Source organism: Bufo gargarizans, chromosome 3, assembly GCF_014858855.1.
Source record: "Bufo gargarizans isolate SCDJY-AF-19 chromosome 3, ASM1485885v1, whole genome shotgun sequence".
Lineage (NCBI taxonomy): Eukaryota > Metazoa > Chordata > Amphibia > Anura > Bufonidae > Bufo > Bufo gargarizans.
In genome coordinates this window covers 574,655,636-574,681,869 of record NC_058082.1, presented here as the reverse complement: position 1 = coordinate 574,681,869, position 26,234 = coordinate 574,655,636, and the positions used below count along the sequence as shown (strand labels likewise).

Genomic DNA, 26,234 nt, shown 5'->3' with positions numbered 1-26,234 from the left:
TGACCCCCTCAGATGCCGCGTTCAACATTGCCTGCAGCATCTGAGATCAATATTGAAGCATTTTTGGGGTTTCAAGCAGGATCTTCAAGTAACTTGCCCGCTGCTGCCTCTTCGCACTCAAAGGGATGACATAAGTATGATTTTTATTTTTTTACCAACATGTCAGGGATAGTCTATTTGTTACCGCAAAGCATGAGGATCGCAACACTAATAATAATAATGATGATAATAATGAGTAGAGATGAGCACATTTTTCAAAAATTTGATTTGACGTAAAAATTTGCATCGATACGAATACATTTGCGGCAAATTATGTTAAAAAACTGCTATTTCCTGGCTGCTGAGAGCCTTTAGAGTGGTGTAGAACAATGTGCCTTGCAGTAGAACGCATATAGAGTCTGATTTGGTAGTGAAATAATACTGTGAGTCCATATGACATGCAGATGACAGGTGTCACTCTTAGAATCACTGCACACTTCACTTATTTGGGCAGTCACGGGGCCAAAAATTACCAAATAACTCAAGTATTAACTCAGCCTTACAGGTCGATGTTAGCGTCAATAATAAGCACACTCCTTTTACACCGTCATCAGCTGATTCCACATAGATGTCAACAGAACCTGTTCTATTAAACGCTTATACAAGTAGAGCCCCCCCCCCTCCCGCCTTCCGACAGAGTAGAGAGGGTGTCAGCAGTAAGTTTGTGTTGACGTCACTGATTCATTTGCCCTTCCTCTGATCCGTCAGAACAATAACCCACAAAAAACGGATCCTGTCTGTGGCGCATACGCCTTCACTCGGTCAGCATTTGCTCAATAATCCATCAGTATTGCTAATGCCCCCCAAAAAACAGGACTGTATCTAAAACAGAGATGACACGTGAATGGAATATTTGCATGTCTTCTGTGTTTTGTACCCACTGCTGCTTTTGGCTACCAAATCATAAGCCAATTCTGATGGGACCATACAGGCCTTACAGCTGCTACACAGACAGGATCCATTGTGCGTCTTATTTTTCCTTCCTTCTGACAGATCAGAAGAAAGGTCAAATAAATGATGATGTCAGCCATGTCAAAAGCAAAAATAGTGAACCAGTCATGAAGGGGAAAGGGTGGGAACAACATGAGAAGTCCACAGAGTGGACCTATTACATAGTTGTGAAGTCGAAGCAGCATGAGAAGACCACAGAGCGACCCAATGACAGATTGTGGAGGTGGCGGCAATAGCAGTAGCAGCAGGAGGATACCACAGAGTGGCAAGGTGACAATGTGGATATGGCAGCAGCATCATTAGACCACAGAGTGGCAAGGTGACATAATGGATATGGCAGCACCATCATCAGACCACACAGTGGCAAGGTGACATAATGTGGATATGGCAGCAGCAGTAGCAGCAGGAGGATACCACAGAGTGGCAAGGTGACATAATGTGGATATGGCAGCAGCATCATCAGACAACAGAGTGCCAAGGTGGATATGGCAGCAGCAGCATCAGACCACAGAGTGGCAAGGTGACAGTGTGGAGAAGGCAGTAGCAGCATCAGAAGACCACAAAGTGAACCGGTAACAGATTGGGGCGGTGGGTGGCAATACCAATACCCGCTAATGAAGGTGGCTGAAAGAAGGAGCACTTGGCATCTGATTTGTGGCATCAGGAAGGTTGTAGCAATTAGAGTAGTAGCTGAGGCAGGTAGTCAGAAGAAACCTGTCTCTTGTATCAAAGTGTTGGTGTGGCACCATGGATGTTCTAGTCTGATGCATCAGGAATTGGTGGTTGGAAATCCTGGCTGATCCATGCCTGATTCATCTTGACAAAGGACAGTCTCTCCACATTTTGGGTGGACAGGCGAGTTCTTCTTGGGGTAACTATTGCCACCCTACAGGCTGCTGCTGATGGAGCTGGTACTGCTCCTGCCACCCCACCCCACCCCTCCCCAGCAGCCATGGCAGTGGAATGTGAGCACAGAGGACCCCCCGGTCAGACCTGCAAGAGGATGGACGATGGAGCAGATATGCAGCTGCCAACTGACTACATAGGATGTCTGCAGTAGCTCAGTTTGTCCTCCCTCTCGGTGGGTGTAAAAAAGGCCCCCAATATGGACCGGTAGCAAGGGTCCAACAAGGTTGAGAGCCAGAAGTCATCCCTCTTCCGAATGGTGACAATTCGGCTGTCACTATGTAAGCAAGTGAGCATGTATCGGGCCATTTGTGCAAGTGACTCGGAGGGACTCTATGCCTCCATCTCCACTGCATACTGCCACGATGTGTCCAGGTCCTCTGTCTCATCGTCCTCATTGCCCTGTAGTTCCTCTGGCTTCTACTGCTCCTTCTGTCCTGTGAGCTGAGTAGAAAAAACACACATTTCTCTACACATTGCCTGTGCTCCAATGTCCTCCTCCCCCTACTTCTCCTCTTCCAGTTCAGCTCATGTGGCCGTGAGATCTAGGCGCCACGTCTCCTGTCCCCTGACCAGACATTGTTACCAGCATTTGTTCCAGGACATGAAGCAGTGGAATGATGTCGCTCAGCCCGTAGTCCTGCCGACTGACAAACAACATGGCGTTCTCAAAGGGCCTGAGCAAACGGCAGGTGTCACGCATGAGCTGCCACTGGCTGACATCGAAGTTACACAGGGGAGTACTCCTATCCCCTTGCAACATCAAGAAACGAAGACATTGTGGAGGATGAGGAGGCACAGGCGGACATTGTCGCAGGACCAACGGCGTGACAACGTGGAGGTGGAAGCGGCGTGACTTGGCCAAGTTGCTGGTGTGGCTGTGCAGGAACCACATTGGGCCGTAAAGGACATGTACTGTCCCTGACCGTAGTTATAGCTCCACATGTCTGCGCTTCCGTGTACTTTGGCAGACACCAACAGGCTCAAGGACTGGCCCACCTTCTGTTCTACATATTTGTGCAGGGCTGGTACTGCCTTTTTTGCAAAGAAATTATGACTTGGGACTCTCCACCACGGCTCGGCACAAGCCATCAGTTCTCTGAAAGGTGCAGAGTCCACCACTTGGAAAGGGAGGGACTGCAGCACCAGCAACTAGGACAGGAGCATGTTCAGCTTCTGCGCCATTGGATGCGTTCACACATACTGCTGTCTCTTGGCAATCGCTTCGGTGATCGATTGCTGACTGAATGACTGATGAGGGGTAGGAGCAGGAGCATCTGGACCAGCAGAAGATGGGAATGACAGACAGCTCCCTTCGGCTGAGGTGGTGGAGCCTTGACTGGCTGAAACCGAGTGCGTGCCATTGGGTGATGCAGCGGTTGCTGCCGCAGGCTGGACCACCACTTCAGAGCCACGGTTCTCCCAGGCCACTTTATGGTGATGCTGCATATGTTGATGCAGGGCCGTGGTGCCAACGTGGTGCCAGTCTGGTCACGCTTCACCTTATGCCCACATTCTACATATGGCCATGCTGACCTCTCCGATGGTTTCACAAATAACTGCCACACCGCCGAGTACCTGATTTCCCCCCCAACAGTCTGCACTAAGTGACTGCTACCGCCGTTGCCTCCGTAAACCCCTGCACCACTACTTCCCGGGCAGGTAGGCTTCTGTGAAGCAGGTGGTCTACCGCGGACACGTTTGGCTCCCGACCTCCCACTACTGCCACCTTTCTGACTCCCAGCCATGCTACCACCTTGCTGGCTCAGCCGCTGCCTCACAGGCAAGCTGCCACCCTCTTCTCCTGATGATGAAGCCCCTTCTGCACCCAGCTTCCAAGTGCGATCGGCTTCATCATCATTAAGTAGTGTCTGTACGACCTCTGCTTGCGCCAGAAACATTTAAGCCTCTGCCACTCCTCTGTGCATGGCCTGGCACTTCTCTGCCTGACATACTTAGCTGAACTAAACGGAAATTAAAACACCACTAAAAGTGACAAATATATTATTCTTTTTTTGCTGAAATAGGCCACACTTTCACCACAATTAACTGCAGAAGTCCACTGAGAATATATTTTTCTGGTTGAACTGAGATACGCCACTATAAGCTTTGACCAGAAAAAACTTAGAGTAAAGTGCGTATATATTTTTCTTGTATTACTGAAATGCGCCCATAAACACTTTCAACTGAAATAACTGCAACAGTGCAGTGCGTATATATTTTCCTTTTTTCACTGTAATACGTCCTAAACGCTTTCACCTAAAATATCTGCAACAGTGCAGTGCGTATTTGTTTTCCTTTTTTTACTGCAATACGCCCCTATACGCTTTCACCATAAACAACTGCAACAGTGCAGTGCGCATTTATTTTCCATTTTTACAGTAATATGCCCCTATATGCTTTCAACAGAAAAAACTGCAACAGTGCAGTGCGTATATATTTTCTTTTTGTACTGTAATAGACCCCTATATGATTTCACCTGAAATAACTGCAACAATGCAGTGCATATATATTTTCCTTTTTTTACTGTTATACTGTCACGGTGGGGAGTGGGAAAAAACCCCCACCGTACAATGTCAGGTATAAAGGAGAACCAGCTAGGCCAGGATGCCGGAATCAGGGAGCAGGTCACCTCCTAAAGCGTCCCAACTCCTCACCGTATGAGCAGACCTGGATGGTAGGACGGCTCATACCAGGATACCTTTGGCCCTGAGTTGCCCTAATAATCCCTCACAGAGGAGCAGGGGAGAGATGACCTGTTTTTCCCAGACACGGATAAACAGGAGTCTCAAATGGCCTAGCAGCAGGGAAAGGAAAAGACCATATGCAGCAACAGAGTCGGCAGGTAAGAACACCAGAAACACACTTACCTGCCGCAGCCACCATGATTGGAACCAGTGCAAAAGTACAGGTGCCCACACACCAAATAGGACAGCGTACAAACACCACACACAGGTATCCAGCACTCCAGATTCTGCCTGGGCCTGAAACAGCAAGGTGAACTGCAGCCCCAGGCAGCACTGCATACAGACTTATGGTTCACCCCTCCGGGAAACAAGCCCCCTTCCGGAGGTACAACACACATAGGGTAATGTCTTGCACACATGTAGGGACAAACACCAACAACATCCCAGACATGTAACAACAAACAAGACGTACAACAAACCCAGAACATAAACCCACACCAAACATACAAGTGAGGTTGGGTATATAGAGGATACAAGGGAGATAAAGGAATGACTTTGCAGATGACATTGATGTCCTGCAAGGTGGCCCTCAAGGACTGGGTAGATAGAACACCCTGGACTGGAGCAGAGAAGAGTACAACTGACTCCAGCCAGGAAGCCACAGGAGATAAAAGCCAAGTGACCACACCCAGTCAGGGAGTTAACCCTTACAGAACCAGACAGGAAGGCTTCAACTTAAAGGGGAAGTGCACACACCAGCCAACACATTGCCAACGGCAACTGCAAGTGTGGCAAAAGTGTCACGGCACACACAGCAAAGGCTGTGACAAATACGCCCCTATATGCTTTCTACTGAAATAACTGCAACACTGCAGTGCATATATATTTTATTTTTATTTTTTATGAAATGCGCCTATAGACACTTTCACCAGAAATAACTGCAACAGTGCAGTGCGTATATATTTTTCTTTTTTTACGGTAATACGCCCCTATATGCTTTTATCAGAAAACACTGCAGAAGTGAATTGAGAATTTTTTTTTCTTGTAGTACTGATATAAGATACTAAAGATACTAAGATATAAGTCAGTAAAGGCTTTTCAACATAAAAATTGCAGCCCAATAACAAAAAGCTGGAATGACAGAGCTGTCTAATGGCTACTTGGATCCCCAAATAATCTTTCCCTGCACTTGAAAATCACTTTCCTATCAATATCCCTAGAGCCTTCTGATGTCTCTCCATGCACTAAGATGATGTGAAATGATTCCTCCCTATCCTTTCCCTGCATTTAGAAATCATTTTTTCTGTCTTTTTTTCCTCAATCGTTTTTCCAATTGCTGTCCCTAGTGCCATCACACGCCTGTCCCTGCTGGAAAATGTCTGACTCTAAGATGGCCGCCATATTTATAGGGCTGTGACATCACAGGGCTGGCTGGCTGCTGATTGGCTGCATGCAGGCATGTCAATCTGGGTGATCCCGCCTTCCCAGAGTTCCTTGCCCCATGTCCTCAGTCCTCACACATGTAGCTGCCATTTTAGGAAAAATGTGATTCATGACCACAAAGCACGAAGAAATTCGCATTTGTTGCAAATCGAAGTTTTCCTGAAATTCTAAACGAATTCCACTTTGTAAGCTTTGATTTGCTCATGTCTAATAATGAGGCTGATTTCACATCGCGTTTATAGCCTTTTGTCAGAGGTATAGACAGGTCTCTGTACAGCATTAAAATGTATGAGCTCCGGAGAGGTGAAGTGAGTTATCACTAAAGTCTTGTGAGACTTCTGTGAATAACTTCGGCCAATTTTTAAACTTTAAAACCATTTTAAAACATGGATCCAAGGTCGGCTTCGGCACCAACTGGTACCTAGGTACTGAAGCAGACTGCAGATCCATGTTTTAAAGTTCTTTTAAAGTTTTATTCACTAATGTCATGAGAGACTTTGGGAATAATACATTTCCCTCTCTGGATCTCATTCATTTTAATTCTGTACGGTGAGGAATCTCCTTACAGCATTCAAACAAAGTTTTAAATCAATCGACATCGGATCTAGGATCCAAAGCTTGATTCACTCAACACTACCTCTGACAGGCTGTGACGTATCCCACTGTATAGACATACAGTAGGATACATCACTTAAGGGCGTAGCTATAGGGGGTGCAGAGGTAGCAGTCGCTACCAGGCCCAGGAGCCTGAGGGGGCCCAAAGACCCTTGTGCCACAGAAGACACCAGTATTGTAGAAAGACACCAGTATTCTAGAAAGTGCATGCTGGTCAAGGTATAGCTCTGGCTGGAGGGAAGGGGTTAGGTCAAGAATTTGGCATGGGGGGGTTGGGGGGGTCTACTGTTTAATTTTTTTTGCCGCAGGCAGAATGAAGGCTATGTGCTTCCCTAGCCACAAAACACTGAGGGAAGGGGGGGGGGGGCAAGCTTGATTGATGGAGATCCAACTCCTGGCAACCCCACTGATCAACTATATGAAGACACTGCATCACTCTGAGGAGACCTGTGTCACAACCAGACAGCTGAGAAGCTCTGACAGAGGCCTTTCAGAACCTCCTCCTTGAGTTTCTGTGTTGTGGTATTCAGCTCCTCCTCTCGTTAGCCTCTCTCAGCTGTCATGTGTTGGACTAATTGCTTCCCTTTAAATTCCTCCCCAGAATGCTTTTCTGGGCGGCTTATACTACTTCCTGGAGTGTGTGTGCATGCTGACTTTGTTCTCCTGTTTGCTTCAAAGCTAAGTGTTGTACCTTTATCTGTTATTTTCTGTTTGCTGGATCCCAGGTGACCCTGACTCCCTCCGTATCTTGTGTAGGGAGCCGGTGGTCGTGTCCCCTCACTATTGTAGGGTGCTCAGGGCTTTATAGTCAAGGTTCGTGGATATGCAAACCTCCACCATCAGGATCTTTGCATAGGCTGAGCAGCCAGGGAAAGTGCCAGGTCTTCTGCAGGGGTCTCCCTTGGTTCCTTAGCTTTTGGATCCAGCGAGTCATTTATACATGTTGCTTTGCCTTGTTTCCTGTACACCGTCCGTGACATTATAAGCCGCCATAACCGTCTCAAGCATGGATCCGGTTTCACTTTTGGCTGAACGCTTCCAGGGTCTTTCATTGGAGGTAGCTGATCTCCGTAAGACTTTTTCTCAGCTTCAAGTGACCGGTTCAGCTTGCGTTCATGGAGTTTGTTCTGAGCCTAAGATCTCGCTCCCGGATTCGTTCTCCGGGGGTAGTGAGAATTTTGTGCGTTTTAGAGAGGCTTGCACACTCCATTTTCGCCTTCTTCCCCACTCCTCTGGTGATGAGGAACGGAGGGTGGGGATCATTATATCGCTGCTCAGAGGTAACGCTCAGTCCTGGGCCTTTTCGCTGCCGGAGGGGGCACGGCCTCTCCGTTCAGTGGATGAATTCTTTTTAGCCCTGGGTCAGATATATGATGATCCGGATCGTATTGCTCTGGCTGAGTCTAAACTACGTCTATTATGCCAGGGTAAACAATCCGCAGAAATGTACTGCTCAGAATTTCGGAGATGGGCAGTTGATACTGGTTGGAATGATGCTGCGCTCCGAAGTCAATTTTGCCATGGTCTTTCAGAGGGATTGAAAGATGTATTTGCCTTTCATGAGAGGCCTATTTCTTTGGACTCTGCTATGTCTCAGGCCGTTCGTATTGACAGGCGTCTTAGAGAGAGAGGAGAGATGTCCCCTTCCTGTCATACTCAGTCCCAGGACAGTGCAGCGGTCCCATTCTGTGCGCAGGGGTCTCAGTCGCCGTCAGCCCCTTCTGAGCAGGAGCCCATGCAGCTGGTGTTGATTGCTTCTTACAATAGAAGATTCAGCTCGCATGGGAGGGTTTGTTTTTGTTGTGGAGGTATAAATCATTTGGCAAATATTTGTCCCTCTAGGAGATTCAGGCAGTTTTCTGGGAGTAATAAAGAAACAAACAGGAAAAAATCTTTTAAAAATGTTCCGTCTGTTACTATTGGCAGGGTTGAGGCGGAAATTGAAGGTTTTCCATTTGCTTGTAGTTCCCGTTTTGTCCTGCCGACTAGGGTGGCGCTAGAGAGCAAGAACATTTTTTGTGAGATTTTTGTGGATAGTGGAGCAGCGGTCAATCTCATTGATAATCAATTTGCGATAACTCATGGTTTCCAGGTGCGCACTTTGGGAAAGGATATTCCTGTTTTTGCTATCGATTCCGCTCCACTTTCTCAAAAATCATTAAAGGGCATAGTTCACAATATCCGTTTAATTGTGAGTGATGCTCATGTTGAGGATGTGTCATGTTTCGTTCTTAGCGGTTTACCTACCCCTCTGGTGTTGGGGCTGCCCTGGCTCACTAAGCATAACCCCACCATTGATTGGCAAGCGAGGCAAATAAATGGTTGGAGTGACTTTTGCAGAGAGAATTGCCTCATGACATCTGTTTCTGAGGTTGCTACTAAGACTGTACCATCTTTTCTCTCTGAATTTTCGGATGTCTTCTCTGAGAGTGGAGTTCAGGATTTGCCCCCGCACAGGGAGTACGATTGCCCTATTAATCTCATCCCAGACGCCAAGCTGCCTGAATCTCGTTTATACAATCTTTCCCAACCTGAGAGGATCGCTATGCGTGCTTATATCTCTGAGAGTCTGAGAAAGGGACACATACGACCCTCGAAGTCACCTGTTGCCGCTGGTTTTTTCTTTGTTAAGAAAAAAGATGGTTCTTTAAGACCTTGTCTGGATTTCAGGGAGCTGAACAATATCACAATTCGTGACCCTTATCTGCTTCCTCTGATCCCGGACCTGTTTAACCAGGTTGTTGGGGCTAAAGTCTTTTCCAAATTAGATCTAAGAGGGGCATACAACCTGGTCAGGGTCAGAGAAGGGGACGAATGGAAGACGGCCTTCAATACCCCTGAGGGCCATTTTGAAAATTTGGTTATGCCTTTTGGTTTGATGAATGCCCCAGCCGTTTTTCAGCATTTCGTGAACAGCATTTTTTATCATTTGATGGGAAAATTTGTATTGGTGTATTTGGATGACATTTTGATTTTTTCTCCCGATTTCAAAACTCATAAGGAACATTTACGTCAGGTCTTGCTCATCCTGCGGGAGAATAAATTATATGCGAAACTGGAAAAATGTGTGTTTGCGGTTCCAGAAATTCAATTTCTGGGGTTTCTTCTATCCGCTTCTGGTTTTCGCATGGACCCCGAGAAGGTCCGCGCTGTGCTTGAGTGGGAGCTTCCTGAGAATCAGAAGGCGCTGATGCGTTTTTTGGGCTTTGCCAATTATTACAGGAAGTTCATTTTGAATTATTCTTCTATTGTTAAACCACTCACTGATTAGACCAGAAAGGGGGTAGATTTTTCTTCTTGGTCAGTAGAGGCGCGTAAGGCTTTTTCTGATATCAAGGAGAGTTTTGCTTCCGCTCCCATCTTGGTGCAACCTGATGTTTCTTTACCCTTCATAGTTGAGGTTGATGCTTCTGAGGTGGGTGTGGGGGCGGTCTTGTCTCAGGGTTCCTCTCCTGCCAATTGGCGACCGTGTGCCTTTTTCTCAAGAAAACTCTCCTCCGCAGAGAGAAATTACGATGTGGGAGATAGGGAATTGTTGGCCATCAAGTTGGCTTTTGAGGAATGGCGCCATTGGCTAGAGGGAGCCAGACACCCTATTACCGTATTTACTGACCATAAAAATCTGGCCTACTTGGAGTCAGCCAAGCGTCTGAACCCGAGACAGGCCAGATGGTCGTTGTTCTTTTCTAGGTTTAATTTTGTTGTCACGTTCCGCCCTGGAGTTAAGAATGTGAAGGCAGATGCCCTGTCACGTTGTTTTCCGGGAGGCAGGAATTTTGAAGACCCGGGTCCCATTTTGGCTGAAGGTGTGGTGGTCTCTGCTCTTTTTCCTGAATTGGAGGCAGAGGTGCAGGCAGCGCAGTCAGAGGCTCCTGATCTTTGTCCTCCTGGGAGGTTGTTTGTGCCTCTCGCTTTAAGACACAAGATTTTTAAAGAACACCACGATACGGTCCTTGCTGGGCACCCGGGGGTAAGAGCCACACTGGATCTCATCGCTCGGAGATTCTGGTGGCCTGCGCTTCGTAAGTCGGTTGAGGGTTTTGTGGCAGCCTGCGAGACTTGCGCTCGTGCCAAAGTCCCTCATTCACGGCCATCAGGTCCTCTCCTTCCCTTACCCATTCCTTCCCGTCCTTGGACACATCTGTCCATGGACTTCATAACGGACCTGCCTCGTTCCTCGGGGAAGACTGTGATTCTGGTGGTGGTGGACCGTTTTAGCAAAATGGTGCATTTCATCCCTTTTCCTGGTTTGCCCAATGCTAAGACGCTGGCGCAGGCATTTGTTGATCACATTGTCAAATTGCACGGTATTCCTTCAGACATAGTCTCTGATAGGGGCACGCAGTTTGTTTCCAGATTCTGGAAGGCTTTCTGTTCTCGCTTGGGGGTTCGGTTGTCATTCTCTTCTGCTTTCCACCCGCAGTCGAATGGCCAGACAGAGCGCGTCAATCAGAATCTGGAGACATATCTGCGTTGTTTTGTGGCGGAGAATCAAGAGGATTGGTGTTCTTTTTTGTCCCTTGCTGAGTTTGCTTTAAATAACCGTCGTCAGGAGTCCTCTGATAAGTCACCATTTTTTGGTGCATATGGGTTTCATCCACAGTTTGGGACTTTCTCGGGAGAGGGGTCTTCTGGTTTACCTGATGAGGACAGATTCTCCTCGTCTTTGTCATCTATTTGGCAAAAGATTCAAGATAATCTAAAGAGCATGAGTGAGAGATATAAGCGTGTGGCTGATAAGAGACGTGTGCTTGGTCCGGACCTGAATGTTGGTGATCTGGTGTGGTTGTCTACCAAGAATATTAAATTGAAGGTTCCCTCCTGGAAGTTGGGTCCTAGGTTTATTGGGCCTTACAAAATCCTGTCTGTCATCAATCCTGTTGCATACCGTTTTGATCTTCCTCAGACTTGGAAGATCCATAATGTTTTTCATAAGTCCTTATTGAAACCTTATGTTCAACCCATTGTACCCTCGCCTTTGCCTCCTCCTCCGATTATGGTTGATGGGAATCTTGAATTTCAGGTCTCTAGGATTGTGGATTCTCGTCTTGTCCGCGGTTCTCTTCAGTACCTTGTTCAGTGGGAGGGGTATGGTCCTGAGGAGAGGATGTGGGTCCCAGTGACGGACATTAAGGCCTCTCGTCTCATCAGGGCTTTCCATTGGTCCCATCCTGAGAAGGTGGGTTCTGAGTGTCCGGAGTCCACTCGTAGAGGGAGGGGTACTGTCACAACCAGACAGCTGAGAAGCTCTGACAGAGGCCTTTCAGAACCTCCTCCTTGAGTTTCTGTGTTGTGGTATTCAGCTCCTCCTCTCGTTAGCCTCTCTCAGCTGTCATGTGTTGGACTAATTGCTTCCCTTTAAATTCTTCCCCAGAAGGCTTTTCTGGGCGGCTTATACTACTTCCTGGAGTGTGTGTGCACGCTGACTCTGTCCTCCTGTTTGCTTCAAAGCTAAGTGTTGTACCTTTATCTGTTATTTTCTGTTTGCTGGATCCCAGGTGACCCTGACTCCCTCCGTATCTTGTGTAGGGAGCCGGTGGTCGTGTCCCCTCACTATTGTAGGGTGCTCAGGGCTTTATAGTGAAGGTTCGTGGATATGCAAACCTCCACCATTCGGATCTTTGCATAGGCTGAGCAGCCAGGGAAAGTGCCAGGTCTTCTGCAGGGGTCTCCCTTGGTTCCTTAGTTTTTGGATCCAGCGAGTCGTTTATACATGTTGCTTTGCCTTGTTTCCTGTACACCGTCCGTGACAACCTGTGGCCTCTTCCTAGGCCATGTGATGTCACATTTATCAATCACATGGCCTAGGCACGGCTCAGTCCCATTCAAGTGAATGGGGATGAGCTGAAATATCAAGCACAGCCACTGTCACATGGACGGTGCCTTGCTTGGTGAGCTGCGAGGAGTCTGGTCGCTCACCTGGGCACCATAACTTCCTCAAACAGCTGATTGGTAGGGGTGCCAGGATTCAGACTCCTAATGATCAGATATTGATGACCTGTTGTGAGGATAGGTCTGTGATCGCTAACCTCCGGAACTCCAGCTGCGGTAAAACTATGACTCCCAAGATGTACACTTGCGTGGCTGTTCTCAGAACTCCATAGAAATGAATGGAGCCTGCTGGGAGTCGTAGTTTCACCACAGCTGGAGTGCCGGATGTTAGCCATCACTGGGATAGGTCATCAATATTAAACACCCAGAAAACCCTTTTAATCATGTTATGCCCTGACCTCTGTGTACACAGCCTAACCTTATAAGCGGCAGCCTATTGTGTTTGCCATATTTTCATACCCTTTGCATAAAAAACACTTGATCTAAGCAATACACAATTTTCTGTTTAGATCCCCTTTCGCTGCACACTATGATAATTTATAATGGACATATGTCGGTAGATGCCTAAATAAACCCGCACATGCCATTTCATAATTATTTTATTACGTACATAAACTGCAATAAAACTCCTTCCATGGATACAATAAACCCTGTCATCTAGGGCCACATTATTTTGATGAATGGGAGATTACTTCTGCGATAAGAATGAGTTAAGGTTCACGGTGACTATGTGATAAACACTCTTTTAGCAGAATGCCCCTTTAAATTTAAAGGATAATCAGTAGAAGACGGGAACATGACGATGATTAATGCTTAGATGGTTTAGGATACCGTACACCGCTCTCTGCTTGGCTCCAGTAATCTGGTAAATCTGGTATAAACAATATAAAAGTGCCTTATAAAAACACAATATATTTACAGCGGGGAGCGGAGGAGAACGAAATTGCCCAATTCTTTAAAAAGATATGCTGCAGCCAAACTCATGCATAGTAAGATATATCGCTATATAAAATTACAACCATTTATATGCCGCCGTACAGATATTTTAAACCCAATCCTGTGGCACTTTGCTCTCTACCAAGTGATAATATAATTTAACATTTCTTATCTGACTATAAATGGCTGAAGTAAGACTCAGCGCTCAGATATAATTTAGACTTGTCCTGTCATACAATTATATTTATTTTAGAATTATTACTGAAAGCAAGATAAATAGAGGCTTCTCAGCAGATCCTCTCTTCTAGAACTACCGTCTAATAACTGTGCTAGCTGTTCTTTTGTGCCGTTCAAGTCTTAACTTTTTCCTCCAGTAATTTTTCTTGCTGTGTGATTATCTACTTATATTCATTATCGTAGCTTCAGATTTGTGAGATAATATTAACCTAATTGTATTTTGAATGTTTATTTTTATTTATTTTTTTATATCAAGGATTTTATGGGTATGTTCACATGACAGATTTTTGGGGTGGATTTTGGCACGGATTCCATGCCCAAAAAAATTTGCCAAAAGTACATGCAGTTCTCCATCTATTGATTTCAACGGGGAATCTGCATGTTCATTCTGACTGCACTTTTTTTGCACCTCTTAAAAATCAGAATATGTAAAAAAAAAAAAGCAACCTGTCTATTTTTGAATCAGAATCAGCATTGAGAATTTCCATTGAAAAAGGGCAAGAATAAAAATCCATTTTAAAAACTCCTTAAGAACTGTGTGAAAAAAATGGGTCAGGGAAAAAAAAAGCAGCAAGAAAAAAACCTGATGCGGATTCTTCATCAAGATTTTTTTTTAGCATTGAAAATACTTCACGTAAAATATTAGAAAAAAACAGGAGATTTGTTTTTGAAATGATGAAATAATTATTTACCTGTTGACTGCCCTGCTGCTCCAGCACTGCTGCTCCGGTGGTGCACGACGATCCTGTATGTACATCATTCATGTGACTTCTGCAGCCAATCACTGGCCTTGCCCTACATGCAAGCATCAATGCCGAGTCCAGTGATTGGTGGCAGTGTTCACATGAATGATGTATGTGATATCGCCACTGCAGGACCCGAGGGGACCATTGCTACAAGAGCTCTCTGGAGCAATGGGGGGGGGGGGAGTTTAAAAGGAAAGTTATTATTATTTTTATTTCATACTATTCCCTGCTGGTAAGTAGGAATTAGTGAATTGATTCTAAATTAATTAAATTTGTCTAAAATTTTCAAAAAATTTGGATTCCAGACAAATTCAATTTGGACAAATCTCTCAAAGCCAATCCCCGATTTTACAGGTTCAAAGACAAAAAAGAAGGAATCTGTCACCAAAAAGGGATTTTAAGATCACGTTTTTATATTTTTTTTATCCGACAGTGCAGTGTGTTGTTAAACAGAAAAAAAATAAAATCACAGAAAGAAAAAGATTAAAATATCCTACATGATATAAATAAATACGCTGATGTGCATGGCAATATTTAAAGAAAAAATACATAGTAGCACAAAATACAAAGGTTATTAGTATTATTTATTTACTTGAAACTGCTGTTAATTCCGTGGCGCTGTACATCAAGAGGGACTTGATGTATGAGCCACAGAGTTTGGGAGCCACATAAAACGGCAGATTTGACTGTGATTTAAATTATTTGCTCACTTTTGCATTGTAAACTGTAAGGCCTCATGCACACCACCGTTTTTTGCAATTTGCGAAACGAAACGGGCGGCCGTCAATATAAATGCCTATTCTTGTCCACAAAGCGCGGACAAGAATAGTACATGTTATATTTTTTTGCGGGGCCGCGGAACGGAGGAACGGAGCAACGGGCAACGGAGCAACGTGCTGTCAGCATCTTTTGCAACCCCATTAAAGTGAATGGGTCCACATCCGAGCCGCCAAAACGGCGGCTCGGATGTGGACCCAAACAACGGCCGTGTGCATGAGGCCTAAGGCTGAGTTCACACTTCTGTTATTTGATCAGTTATTTCCATCAGTTAGGGCTCATGCACATGACAGTATTTTGCGTTCAGTATACTGGCTGTTTTTTTAGTTCAGTATGCGGTACATATACTGAACCATTCATTTCAATACAGTACAAAAAAAAGGTCTCTCCGTGTGCATTCCGTTTCAGTATTTCCGTACCGTGAAAAGATAGAACATGTCCTATTCTTGTCTGCAAATCACGGTGCTTGGCTCCATTCAAGTCAATGGGTCCGCAAAAAAAAAAACTGAACACATACGGAAATGCATCTGTATGTATCCGTTCCGTTTTTGCTAAACCATCTATTGAAAATGTTATGCCCAGCCCAATTTTTTCTATGTAATTACTGTATATGGCATACGGAAAAAGGGAACAGAAAAAAAAGAAAGGAAACGGAAACACAATGGAAACAACGTATCTGTAAAAAACGGACCGCAAAACACTGAAAAAGCCATACTGTTGTGTGCATGAGCCCTTATTGTGAGCCAAAACCAGGTGTGGGTCAAAAACACAGAACAGGAGGACATTTTCCCATTGTACCTTATCTCTGAGTAGCCTTCACTACGGGTTTTGGCTCACAATAACTGATGGAAATAACTGACCAAATAACTGAAGTGTGAACTCAGCCTTAAGCCTCTTGCACTTGACCGCATGGCTTTTTCTGTATTTTGCAGTCCTTTTTTTACAGATCTGTTGTTCAGTTTTGTTTCTGTTGTGTTTCCGTTTAGTTTCCGTTCCGTAGTTCCGCAAAAAATCTCTGTATGGTTTCCGTATGCGATCTGTTTGCGGATCGCAAACAGAAACATTACATTTTTAATAATTGATGTAATGTACAGTAATGTGTTTTAAAGTATACACATGGGCAAAGTGGGCATGGATCCACAAAAAACGGATGACATACCGATGTCTTCAGTATGCACTCCGTATTATTTGCGGACCCATTGGCTTGAATGGAGTCATGGATTGTTATTTGCGGGCAATAATAGGACAAGTTCTATCTTTCAGCGGAACGGATATATGGAAACAAAACACGTACATTCGGTTTTTTTGCGGAACCATTGAAATGAATGGTTCCGCATACAGACCGCAAACGGAATCCGCAAAAACGGAAATATAATATACATGCGTGACATCCGCTCCGTGAATGACAGCCAAGACCCGAGGCGGACTGCAGAGGCACGGAGCAGTAACATGATTGATAAAGCTCCGTGCCTCTCTGTGACCTCTTTACTACGAAATCACAGTGAGATAAAGTTGCCACCGTGATTTTGTAGTAAAGAGATCACAGAGAGGCACGAAGCATTATCAATCATGTTAATGCTCTGTGCTTCTGCTGTCCGCATCGGGTCTTGGCTGTCATTCACGCAGCGGATGTCACGCACGGCATCCGCTCGTGTGAAACAGCCCTTAGGACTCATGCACAAGAATGGGGTTTGGTTCCATATCTGTTTTCCGGACAAGAATAAGAATTTCTATGAGGGTTCATTCAGACGTCCATAGGTGTTTTGCGGTCCACATTCCACACCGGCAATGTGCGGTCCACATTTCACAGACTGCACATCGCCGGCACTATAATAGAAAATGCTTATTCTTGTCCGCAGTTGCGAACAAGAATAGGATATGTTCTATTTTTTTCCGGGAACAGAAATGCCGATCCGGAAGTGCAGATCCGGAAAAGCGGATGCAGACAGCACATAATGTGCTGTCCACATCCGTTCTGGCCCCATTGAAAATGAATGGGTCGGCACCTGTTCCGCAAAATTGCGGAACGGATCCGGACCCAAGTTGCTGACGTGTGAATAGACCCTAAAATTGGAGAAGGCGTACGGGTGGCATCTGTGTTTTGCATTTTTGCAATTTGTGGACCGCAAAACACAGCACGTTTGTGTGCATGAGCCCTTACCCAAAAACTCTACTGTTGAAGTCTAGGAAGCAAAAAACAGTTATGCATCTTCAGCACTTTTCAGTAGGCAGTCGCTTCTCTCCTCTTTAGGGTATATTCACATGTGGTGCTTACAGAATTTTTTAGGCGTCCATTGGTAAAAAGTGACAGGAAAACATGTAAAAACCATGACAAAAACTTCAAGTGTCAACATAGTATTATTGCTGTAAAGTATACATAGGGAATAAAAATGGTGGAGGCATATGAGGGCCCAAGGGCCCACTGTATCACAGCCAGTCATATACTGCAATAAGCAAATGTGTCATTCTTTACCTTTTTTCTTGGCCAAACATAACTTATAATGTGTGATGCGAAATGACCAGCTGTAAAAAAAAAACAAACAAAAAAAACTGCATGATATTGTAGAACCCTGTCGGGTATTGTTTATGCTATATGTGGGCACCCAATGGCTGTGTTGTGATTTGCAGCCACTTAAAGCCTTTACTAGAATGTTAAAGGGATTATGGGAGACTAAATCAGACCTCCACACGTGGCCAACCCCTGGTGGTGATGATGATACTCATCTGGTTCCCACCACTGGATTTAGTCTGTGTGGCTCCTGGACTTGCACTTCCTCTCTCCCCTATCAACATCCATCGATGAGGGGACACCTGACTGCTGCAGCCAATCACAGACCGCATCGGTGACCTGTCCCCCTCCTGTCACGGGTGATGTCACACATGACACAAGGGGAGCAGGTTACCGCTGTGACTTGTGATTGGATGCAGTGGTCAATTGTCCCCCTGTCGATGGATGTTGATATGGGCGCAGAGTGGAGCTGGAGCCACATAGACGGAATCCAGTGGTGCGGACCACGTGAGTATCACCACCACCGCGGATAGCCCACATCTGTATGTCTGATTTCGTCTCCGATGTCCCCTTTAATGGTGGATATACTATATTGTTTTCTTCTTGTCATCAGTGTTATTATTCCAGTAATTATTTCGATAAACAGCTAAAATCATCGCATCCAGACGATGACTTATCTGCCTCAATAAAAGAATCTCATAATGTTTCTGCCTCCTCCTTATCTGTGTCGTATTAAGTGCCTCTTCTGAGCTGCTGTTCACTAGGCAACCATCTAGTAACAGAACAAATAACCAAAATGTTTCTTTTTTTAATGGCTGAAAATTAAGAGCATGTTTTAATATAATTGTGTTTTTTGTTTAGCTCGATATAATGATTCTGTGGTTGGAGCCAAGATTATATAAATAGTCCAGATAAGATAAAAGGGCTTTTATCCATCTCAGTTATGGTTCTTTTGTTCTTAAGAGTCGAATAGTTTCAAGTACTTCTTAATCACAGTCTAGATTCTGTGGTTAGAACAAACTGCTACTAATGAAAGCTTGAAACAGTAGAAACGTCCAGCACGTAGTAGGTTAAAACGCTGCATCATCTTTATTCCATCGTAGATAAAATCAGCATACAAAGCAGTGGTCGTCACCTCCCATCACCTCCGTCAGACCGGCATCATGATCTTGATTAAGGACCTTTCTGGTTTGAAACATGTCGGTCTGACGGAGGTGATGGGAGGTGACGACCACTGCTTTGTATACTGATTTTATCTACGATGGAATAAATATGATGCAGCGTTTTAACCTATTACGTGCTGGACGTTTCTTCTGCATCAAGTGTCGACATTGAGCCAGCCTTGGCTTGTCCGTGCACTGGGGATTATTATTATTGGTGAGCTGGACTTTTCTCTCTTTATATTGTTCTAATGAAAGCAACAAATACACGGTCGAGTCACATTGTTATGACCACTTCCTACTTTCTACAGCGTAAAGGCTCATGCACACGACCGTGACTTTTTTTTGCGGTCCGCAAAAAACGGATACCGCCCATGTGCCTTCCACAATTCGCGGAACGAAACAGGAGGCAACATTATAGTAATGCCTATTCTTGTCCGCAAAACGGACAAGAATAGGACATGCCTCAATTTTTGCAGGGCCAAGGAACGGAGCAACGGATGCAGACAACACACAGAATGCTGCCCGCATCTTTTGCAGACCCATTGAAATGAATGGTTCCATATACGGAATTAAAATACGGCCCGTATACGGAACGCAAAAAGCTTTCGTGCGCATGAGCCCTAAGCGTCTAGCTTATGAAGGAAGTAATGCGTGTTGAGTAATGTTGAGCGAATCGAAGTTCACAAAGTGGACTTTGATCCGAATTACAGGACAAATTAGATTAGCCGTGAAGCCGAATTTCCATGTGCTTTATGGTAGCAAATAGATTTTCACCTAAAATAGTGTAAAAAAACCCATAAAATTCATACTTAGAGTACTTTCACACTAGGGTTTTTTCACACTAGGTCTGGCATAGAGTTCCGTCCTAAGGGCTCTATACCGGAAAAGAACTGATCAGTTTTATCCCCATGCATTCTGAATGGAGAACAATCCGTTCAGGATGCATCAGGATGTCTTCAGTTCAGTCTTCAGACTCTTCAGGACGGATATAATACCGCAGCATGCTACTGTTTTATCTCCGGACAAAAAAACTGAACACTTGCCTGAATGTTCAGGCATTTATTTCCATAGGAATGTATTACTGCATTAAAAAGTGTATTAGTGCATTAAAAATACCGCAATGCCGGATCCGTCCTCACCTTTAAAAATGTGGAAAAAAAAAGAGAAACGGATGGATCTGTTCTTGCAATGCATTTGTGAGACGCATCCGTCTACAAATGCCGTCTGTTTGCATGCAGATTTCCGGATCCGGCAGGCAGTTCCGGCGACGGTATATCGCAGGCTTCAATCAATATTTTGTGGAAGCCGGTATATCAATAATCAATATTTTGTGGAAACATTTATATAGAATCCAATAATGAGTATTTGCAGGAAGCTGGTAAATCAAACCCCTTAATCAATATTTGGTGGAAGCTAGTGTATCGCAGGCCTCAATCAGTATTTGGTGGAAGCTGGTGTATCACACCCCTCAATCAGTATTTTGCATAAGCAGGTATATCACACCCTTAATCAGTTTTTTTGGGGGGCAACAGGTATATCACACCAGTTGCAATTAGTTATTCGAATAGCGTTTGTCCCTCTATATATCTGTGGTATCTCAGCAGAACCGCACACAACTACTGCACAATACAAATGCACTATAATATACTTTCTATGTTAGAAAGTATATTATAAGTATATTACACCCCTCTGCATGTCACACCTATCGGTAGCACACCTATACCAGTCCTTAAAAGGACTTTTGTGGCCCTATTAGCTGTCGTTTGGTGTCACTAGCAGTCTGTCCCTGCTCCACACAGCAACCTCTTCCTACACTGACAAAAGACTGAATGTAAAATGGCTGCCAGATCAGGTTTATTTATAGGGTGGGGGGGTGTCCATGTGCTGAAACATCTCAATTGGCTGTCCTGTCCCACCTGATGGATGTGTCATGGGTCAAAATTGCACAATGCAAAGAATATGGCGACGGCGGACATCGACATATGTTCGCCTGTTCGGCGAACCGCGAATGAGCAAAGTGCAAACCGCAAGGCCATCTCTAATTTTGGGCTCAGAACATTGAATTTATCCATGTTGGGGTAACCAAGTACTGTATATATTAAAACAAGCACATCAGGTGTGGTGACTGGTCCTTCCATGCAAAGGAGGGAAGGACCTGACACCACACCTGACGTGTTTGTTTTCATATATACAGTACTTGGATACCCAAGGTATCCATATGAGATCCATCCTTGGCTACTGAAGTATAACCCCCCTAGCTCATATGTCCTGGCAGGGTGGAACTTCTGTAGCCAAGGATGGATCTCACACATCCTGGATACTGATGCATGTATCTCATGCTCTAGCAGCTAGAAATAATATTTTGAGCTTGTATTAAAACTGGCAATGTAAGGTTTAAAACAAGACCAGTGCTGACTATGATAAGGCCTTTAGAGTTTCCAGACCTAGGTTCTAAGAGTTGTATGCGTATCTCTGGTAGCATCCCAAATTCCTAATCTCAGTCAAAGTTTTTTAAACATAGATTGTTAGCTTTCAAACACACCCTGGCCAATGTCTCTAGCTGCTATGGAGCCTGAGAAAGATGAGACCGTGTCACGATGAGGATTGGGGGAAACCCCCCACCATGCAATGTCTCCATGGGGAAAAAGCAACTAGACCTGAAATCAGGGATAAGGGAGCAAGTCACCTCCTAATGCTTCCCTAAATCCTATCCCTGACCTCCTGACTGTATGAGCAGCCCTCGATGGTAGGGGGGCTCATACTCACGAACCTCGGCCCTACTGACCATATCGATCCCTACATAATGGCGTCAGGAGGCAGAGAGAACCGATTCCTCCAGGAAACAGAGGAACCGGATTATCAGACCTAGCAAAGGGAATGATGGCAGTTAGCAGCAGACAACACGACAGGTAAGTGTCCAGAAGCAGCAAACACAACTGCCAACAGGTCAAACATGGACACTTACCTGACGCAGCGGCAACCAGGAACTAGAGCCGTCCATGCCAAAACAACTGGATACTAGTAAAGTGTCTAGGCCCAAACACACACCAGGGAGGACCCAGCACCAACACCAAAACACTGAATCCAGTAGTCACTACCTGGACCACCATGCGGGATGATGCATGGCAGCCCCAGGCAGCTCTGCCCATAGTTCCCATTCCGGGGAACTTCCAGGGACCCCCTTTGGGAGGAGAAAATGAACAGGGGAAATGTCTAGCAGACATGCTGGACACAACATCAACAGACCAGACATGTAACAATGCACTAGACATAACAACCAAACCCCAAATCAAACCCACACCAAACATACACATAAGGAATGTTGGAGACATAGAGAAGACATAGGGATGACATTGCTAAAAGACCTTGATGTCCAACAAGGTAGCCCTCAATGACTAGGCAGATGGAATTGCCGAAGACTGGAGCATAGCTTTCATCCCAAAGCAAGACTAGAGCACAACTAACCTCCATGCTACAAGCCTAGGCTAAATAGCACAAAGAGACCACACTCTGATCCACACCTAGTCAGGAAATTACCCCCATGCTCACCAAACAGCAGTAAGACTCCCCTTAACGGGGAAGTGCACGTGCAAACCAAAAACTACACATTGCCACAGGCAGCCAGTCTGCACGGCAACTGTGTCACGGTCATAATAACATAGGCCGTGACAGACCGCTCCCTCCTTCTGCTGGTCTCATCTAGTGTTGAGCAAAGTTTACAAAAATTTTATTTGGCTGCTTTGCCGAATTTAACTTTGTGACAAATTAGTTCATCATGAAGCACATTTCTTTGTAAATAGCAGGCGCAATGATAGGGAGCGGTGATTGGACCTCCCCCGCACCCCGTCATAGAGCCCCTCAGATGCCACATTCATAGCTGATCGTGGCATCTAAGATAAAAAATTTGGGTTTTCAGGGGTTAATCAATAAAAAATAATACTCACCTTATGCATTTGAGCATGAAGAGGCCCCCGCAGAAGATCCTGCTCAAAATCTTGCACGGTGTGTGATGTCATCACGCTGGCTGGAGTGGTGATGTCATAAGTCACCTTGCACGAGTATGTTTTTTTTGTTTGTTTTTACTGCCATTTTCAGGGAAAATTGATTCGCTACCATGAGGAAATCCAATCCGGATTGGCGGGAATTGAAATTTCCCTGAAATTCAGATCAATGTCCACTTTGGATACTTTGATTCACTCAACCCTAGTCTCAGCCATTGTGGAAAAGGAGAGGGGCAGTGGGAACCCCACAGAACCCCCTCTTATACTGTAAAATATCCAACATGTAATAGTATTGCAGCTCTTCTCCCATTCACTTCAATGGGTGCAGCACTGCAGTTACCAGCTCTGTCCACTACACAATAGACATAACAGCGTAGTTCCAATGCCGTTTCTGGAGCTACTGCAGAACAGCTGAATGCCTGGGGGAGGGGGAGACCCCTCCAATCAGATAGTGAAGTCCTATACTGAGGGGATTTCTAATAGTCACCATCATGTCTAGAGCTAACACCCTTTAGACTTTATACCATCAAACAATAGATACAAAATGATATCTAAATTGTTATTTTTCAATGGATGCTTTTTAATGGTGGTTGTAGAAATGTATCAATTTATAACCAGACGCATGACCATTTTTTTTAACTGAAATAAGATTGTGAACATAGATGCCAATATAGAATCCATACTGAGAATGTTTTTTTTCTTCTTCTTGTATTTCTTACAGCTCGTTGTCCACCCTCCCAGAAACTGTGTAATGATGCTGTAACATGTATACCAGAGAATCGCTACTGTGATGGATTGCCTGATTGCCCAGATGGATCTGATGAATATAACAGCACATGTGGTAAGAGGAAATACTACAGGGATTGGTGTCATTGAGTTATGGGATATTTTATTTTATTTTTTTGCTCTTTTCCTGTAGCAAAAAGGTGCTACATTTTGCTAAAGCTATTAGTGATAATACATGTCATAAATGATATTTCACAGCAAGTACATTATTCTGACAATGAACGTTGTTTATGTATGTGATACAATATGTGCACAACAATAGTAATTTAGGGTATAACAAAAAAAAAAAACACTATTGAAATATTGTAAAAATAACAGTAAGCTTACTATACATGAAATGTTGGGTAAGTGTTCTCTACGTGCTGAAGGCCCCTGTACACTGACAATCGTCTGCTTGCCATTGGAGGAGATTGGTGCATTTACATGTATTGATTTATTGCTTGTCATCATAATTTATAAACATCAACATTACAGCACTCTGTATATGTTGGGATCAAAATGCGTGGGCCCACTCATCATGGCAAGGTGGCCTATTTTGGGTTTATGTGATGACTATTCTACTCTAGCCAATGCTCCTCTTGGTTTCTGGGGAAAATACGTGCAAATTAGAATTGCTAAATTTGAAGAAGTGTGCTCGACTCCAGTTAAAAACTTATATATTTTTTTGTTTAATTCAGGTTGAATTCCAAATTAATAGAATTAATTTGTTAATTTCTAGTATCTATATTTATACATACAGTGCCTTGCAAAAGTATTAACCCCCTTGACTTTTTTCGTATTTTGTTACATTACAGCCTTAAGTTGTTTTGTTATTTTGAATTTTATGTGATGGATCAGACCACAATAGTCTAAGTTGGTGAATTGAAATGAGAAAAATATATTTAATAAAAGCTCTGGTGCAACCAATTACCTTCAGAAGTCACATAATTAGTGAAATGATGTCCGCCTGTGTGCAATCTAAGTGTCACGTGATCTGTCATTACATATACACACCTTTGAAAGGTACCAGAGGCTGCAACACCTAAGCAAGAGGCATCACTAACCAAACACTGCCATGAAGACCAAGGAACTCTCCAAACAAGTAAGGGACAATGTTATTGAGAAGTCAGGGTTAGGTTATAAAGATATATCCAAATCTTTGATGATCCCCAGCAGCACCATCAAATCTATCATAACCAAATGAAAAGAACATGGCACAACAGCAAACCTGCCGCCCACCAAAACTCATGCACCTGGCAAGGAGGGCATTAATCAGAGAGGCAACACAGAGACCTAAGGTAACCCTGGAGGAGCTGCAGAGTTCCACAGCAGAGACTGGAGTATCTGTACATAGGACGACAATAAGCTGTACGCTCCATAAAGTTGGGCTTTATGGCAGAGTGGCCAGAATAAAGCCATTACTTTTAGCTAAAAACAAAAAGGCACATTGTGAATTTGTGAAAAGGCATGTGGGAGACTCCCAAAATGTATGGAGGAAGGTGCTCTGGTCTGATGAGACTAAAATTGAACACCATCCCCCACAGTGAGACATGGTGGTGGCAGCATCATGCTGGGGGGATGGGACTGGGAAACTGGTCAGAGTTCAGGGAAAGATGAATGGTGCTAAATGCAGGGATATTCTTGAGCAAAAAACCTGCACCACTCTGTGCGTGATTTGAGGCAAGGACGGAGGATCACCTTCCAGCAGGACAATGACCCCAAACACACTGCTAAAGCAACACTTGAGTGGATTTAGGGGAAATATGTAAATGTGTTGGAATGGCCTAGTCAAAACCAAGATCTCGATCCAATAGAAAATCTGTGGTCAGACTTAAAAATTTAAATAGATGAACTGGGCACTCTCAAGACATTGGAACCATACAGAAGTGTATTAATCTTTGAAACACCCTTAAAAACAACAATAAAAAGGATATAACGCACATATTAAAATCACTATAAATATTCAACAGTACATAGCATAGAATATAGATGAATGGTGGTCTATAGGCTGGATAGTATACCAGTACTTAAAACTCGATGGCATATACAGGTCCTTCTCAAAAAATTTGCATATTGTGATAAAGTTCATTATTTTCTGTAATGTACTGATAAACATTAGACTTTCATATATTTTAGATTCATTACACACAACTGAAGTAGTTCAAGCCTTTTATTGTTTTAATATTGATGATTTTGGCATACAGCTCATGAAAACCCAAAATTTCTATCTAAAAAAATTAGCATATCATGAAAAGGTTCTCTAAACGAGCTATTAACCTAATCATCTGAATCAACTAATTAACTCTAAACACCTGCAAAAGATTCCTGAGGCTTTTAAAAACTCCCAGCCTGGTTCATTACTCAAAACCGCAATCATGGGTAAGACTGCCGACCTGACTGCTGTCCAGAAGGCCATCATTGACACCCTCAAGCAAGAGGGTAAGACACAGAAAGAAATTTCTGAACGAATAGGCTGTTCCCAGAGTGCTGTATCAAGGCACCTCAGTGGGAAGTCTGTGGGAAGGAAAAAGTGCCGCATTCCCCAGGTCAAGCCACTTTTGAACCAGAAACAGCGGCAGAAGCGCCTGACCTGGGCTACAGAGAAGCAGCACTGGACTGTTGCTCAG

General features: G+C 44.3%; 1 protein-coding gene across 1 annotated transcript in view; it reads left to right on the top strand.

Moving 5' to 3' along the window:
• The window catches only part of TMPRSS15 (transmembrane serine protease 15), a 508,008-nt gene that overhangs the window by 83,814 nt on the left and 397,960 nt on the right, over window positions 1–26,234 (top strand). The window contains exon 7 of the mRNA XM_044285898.1: window positions 23,564–23,683. Coding sequence (XP_044141833.1) covers window positions 23,564–23,683 — 120 coding nt within the window. The remainder of the gene's footprint in view (window positions 1–23,563; window positions 23,684–26,234) is intronic.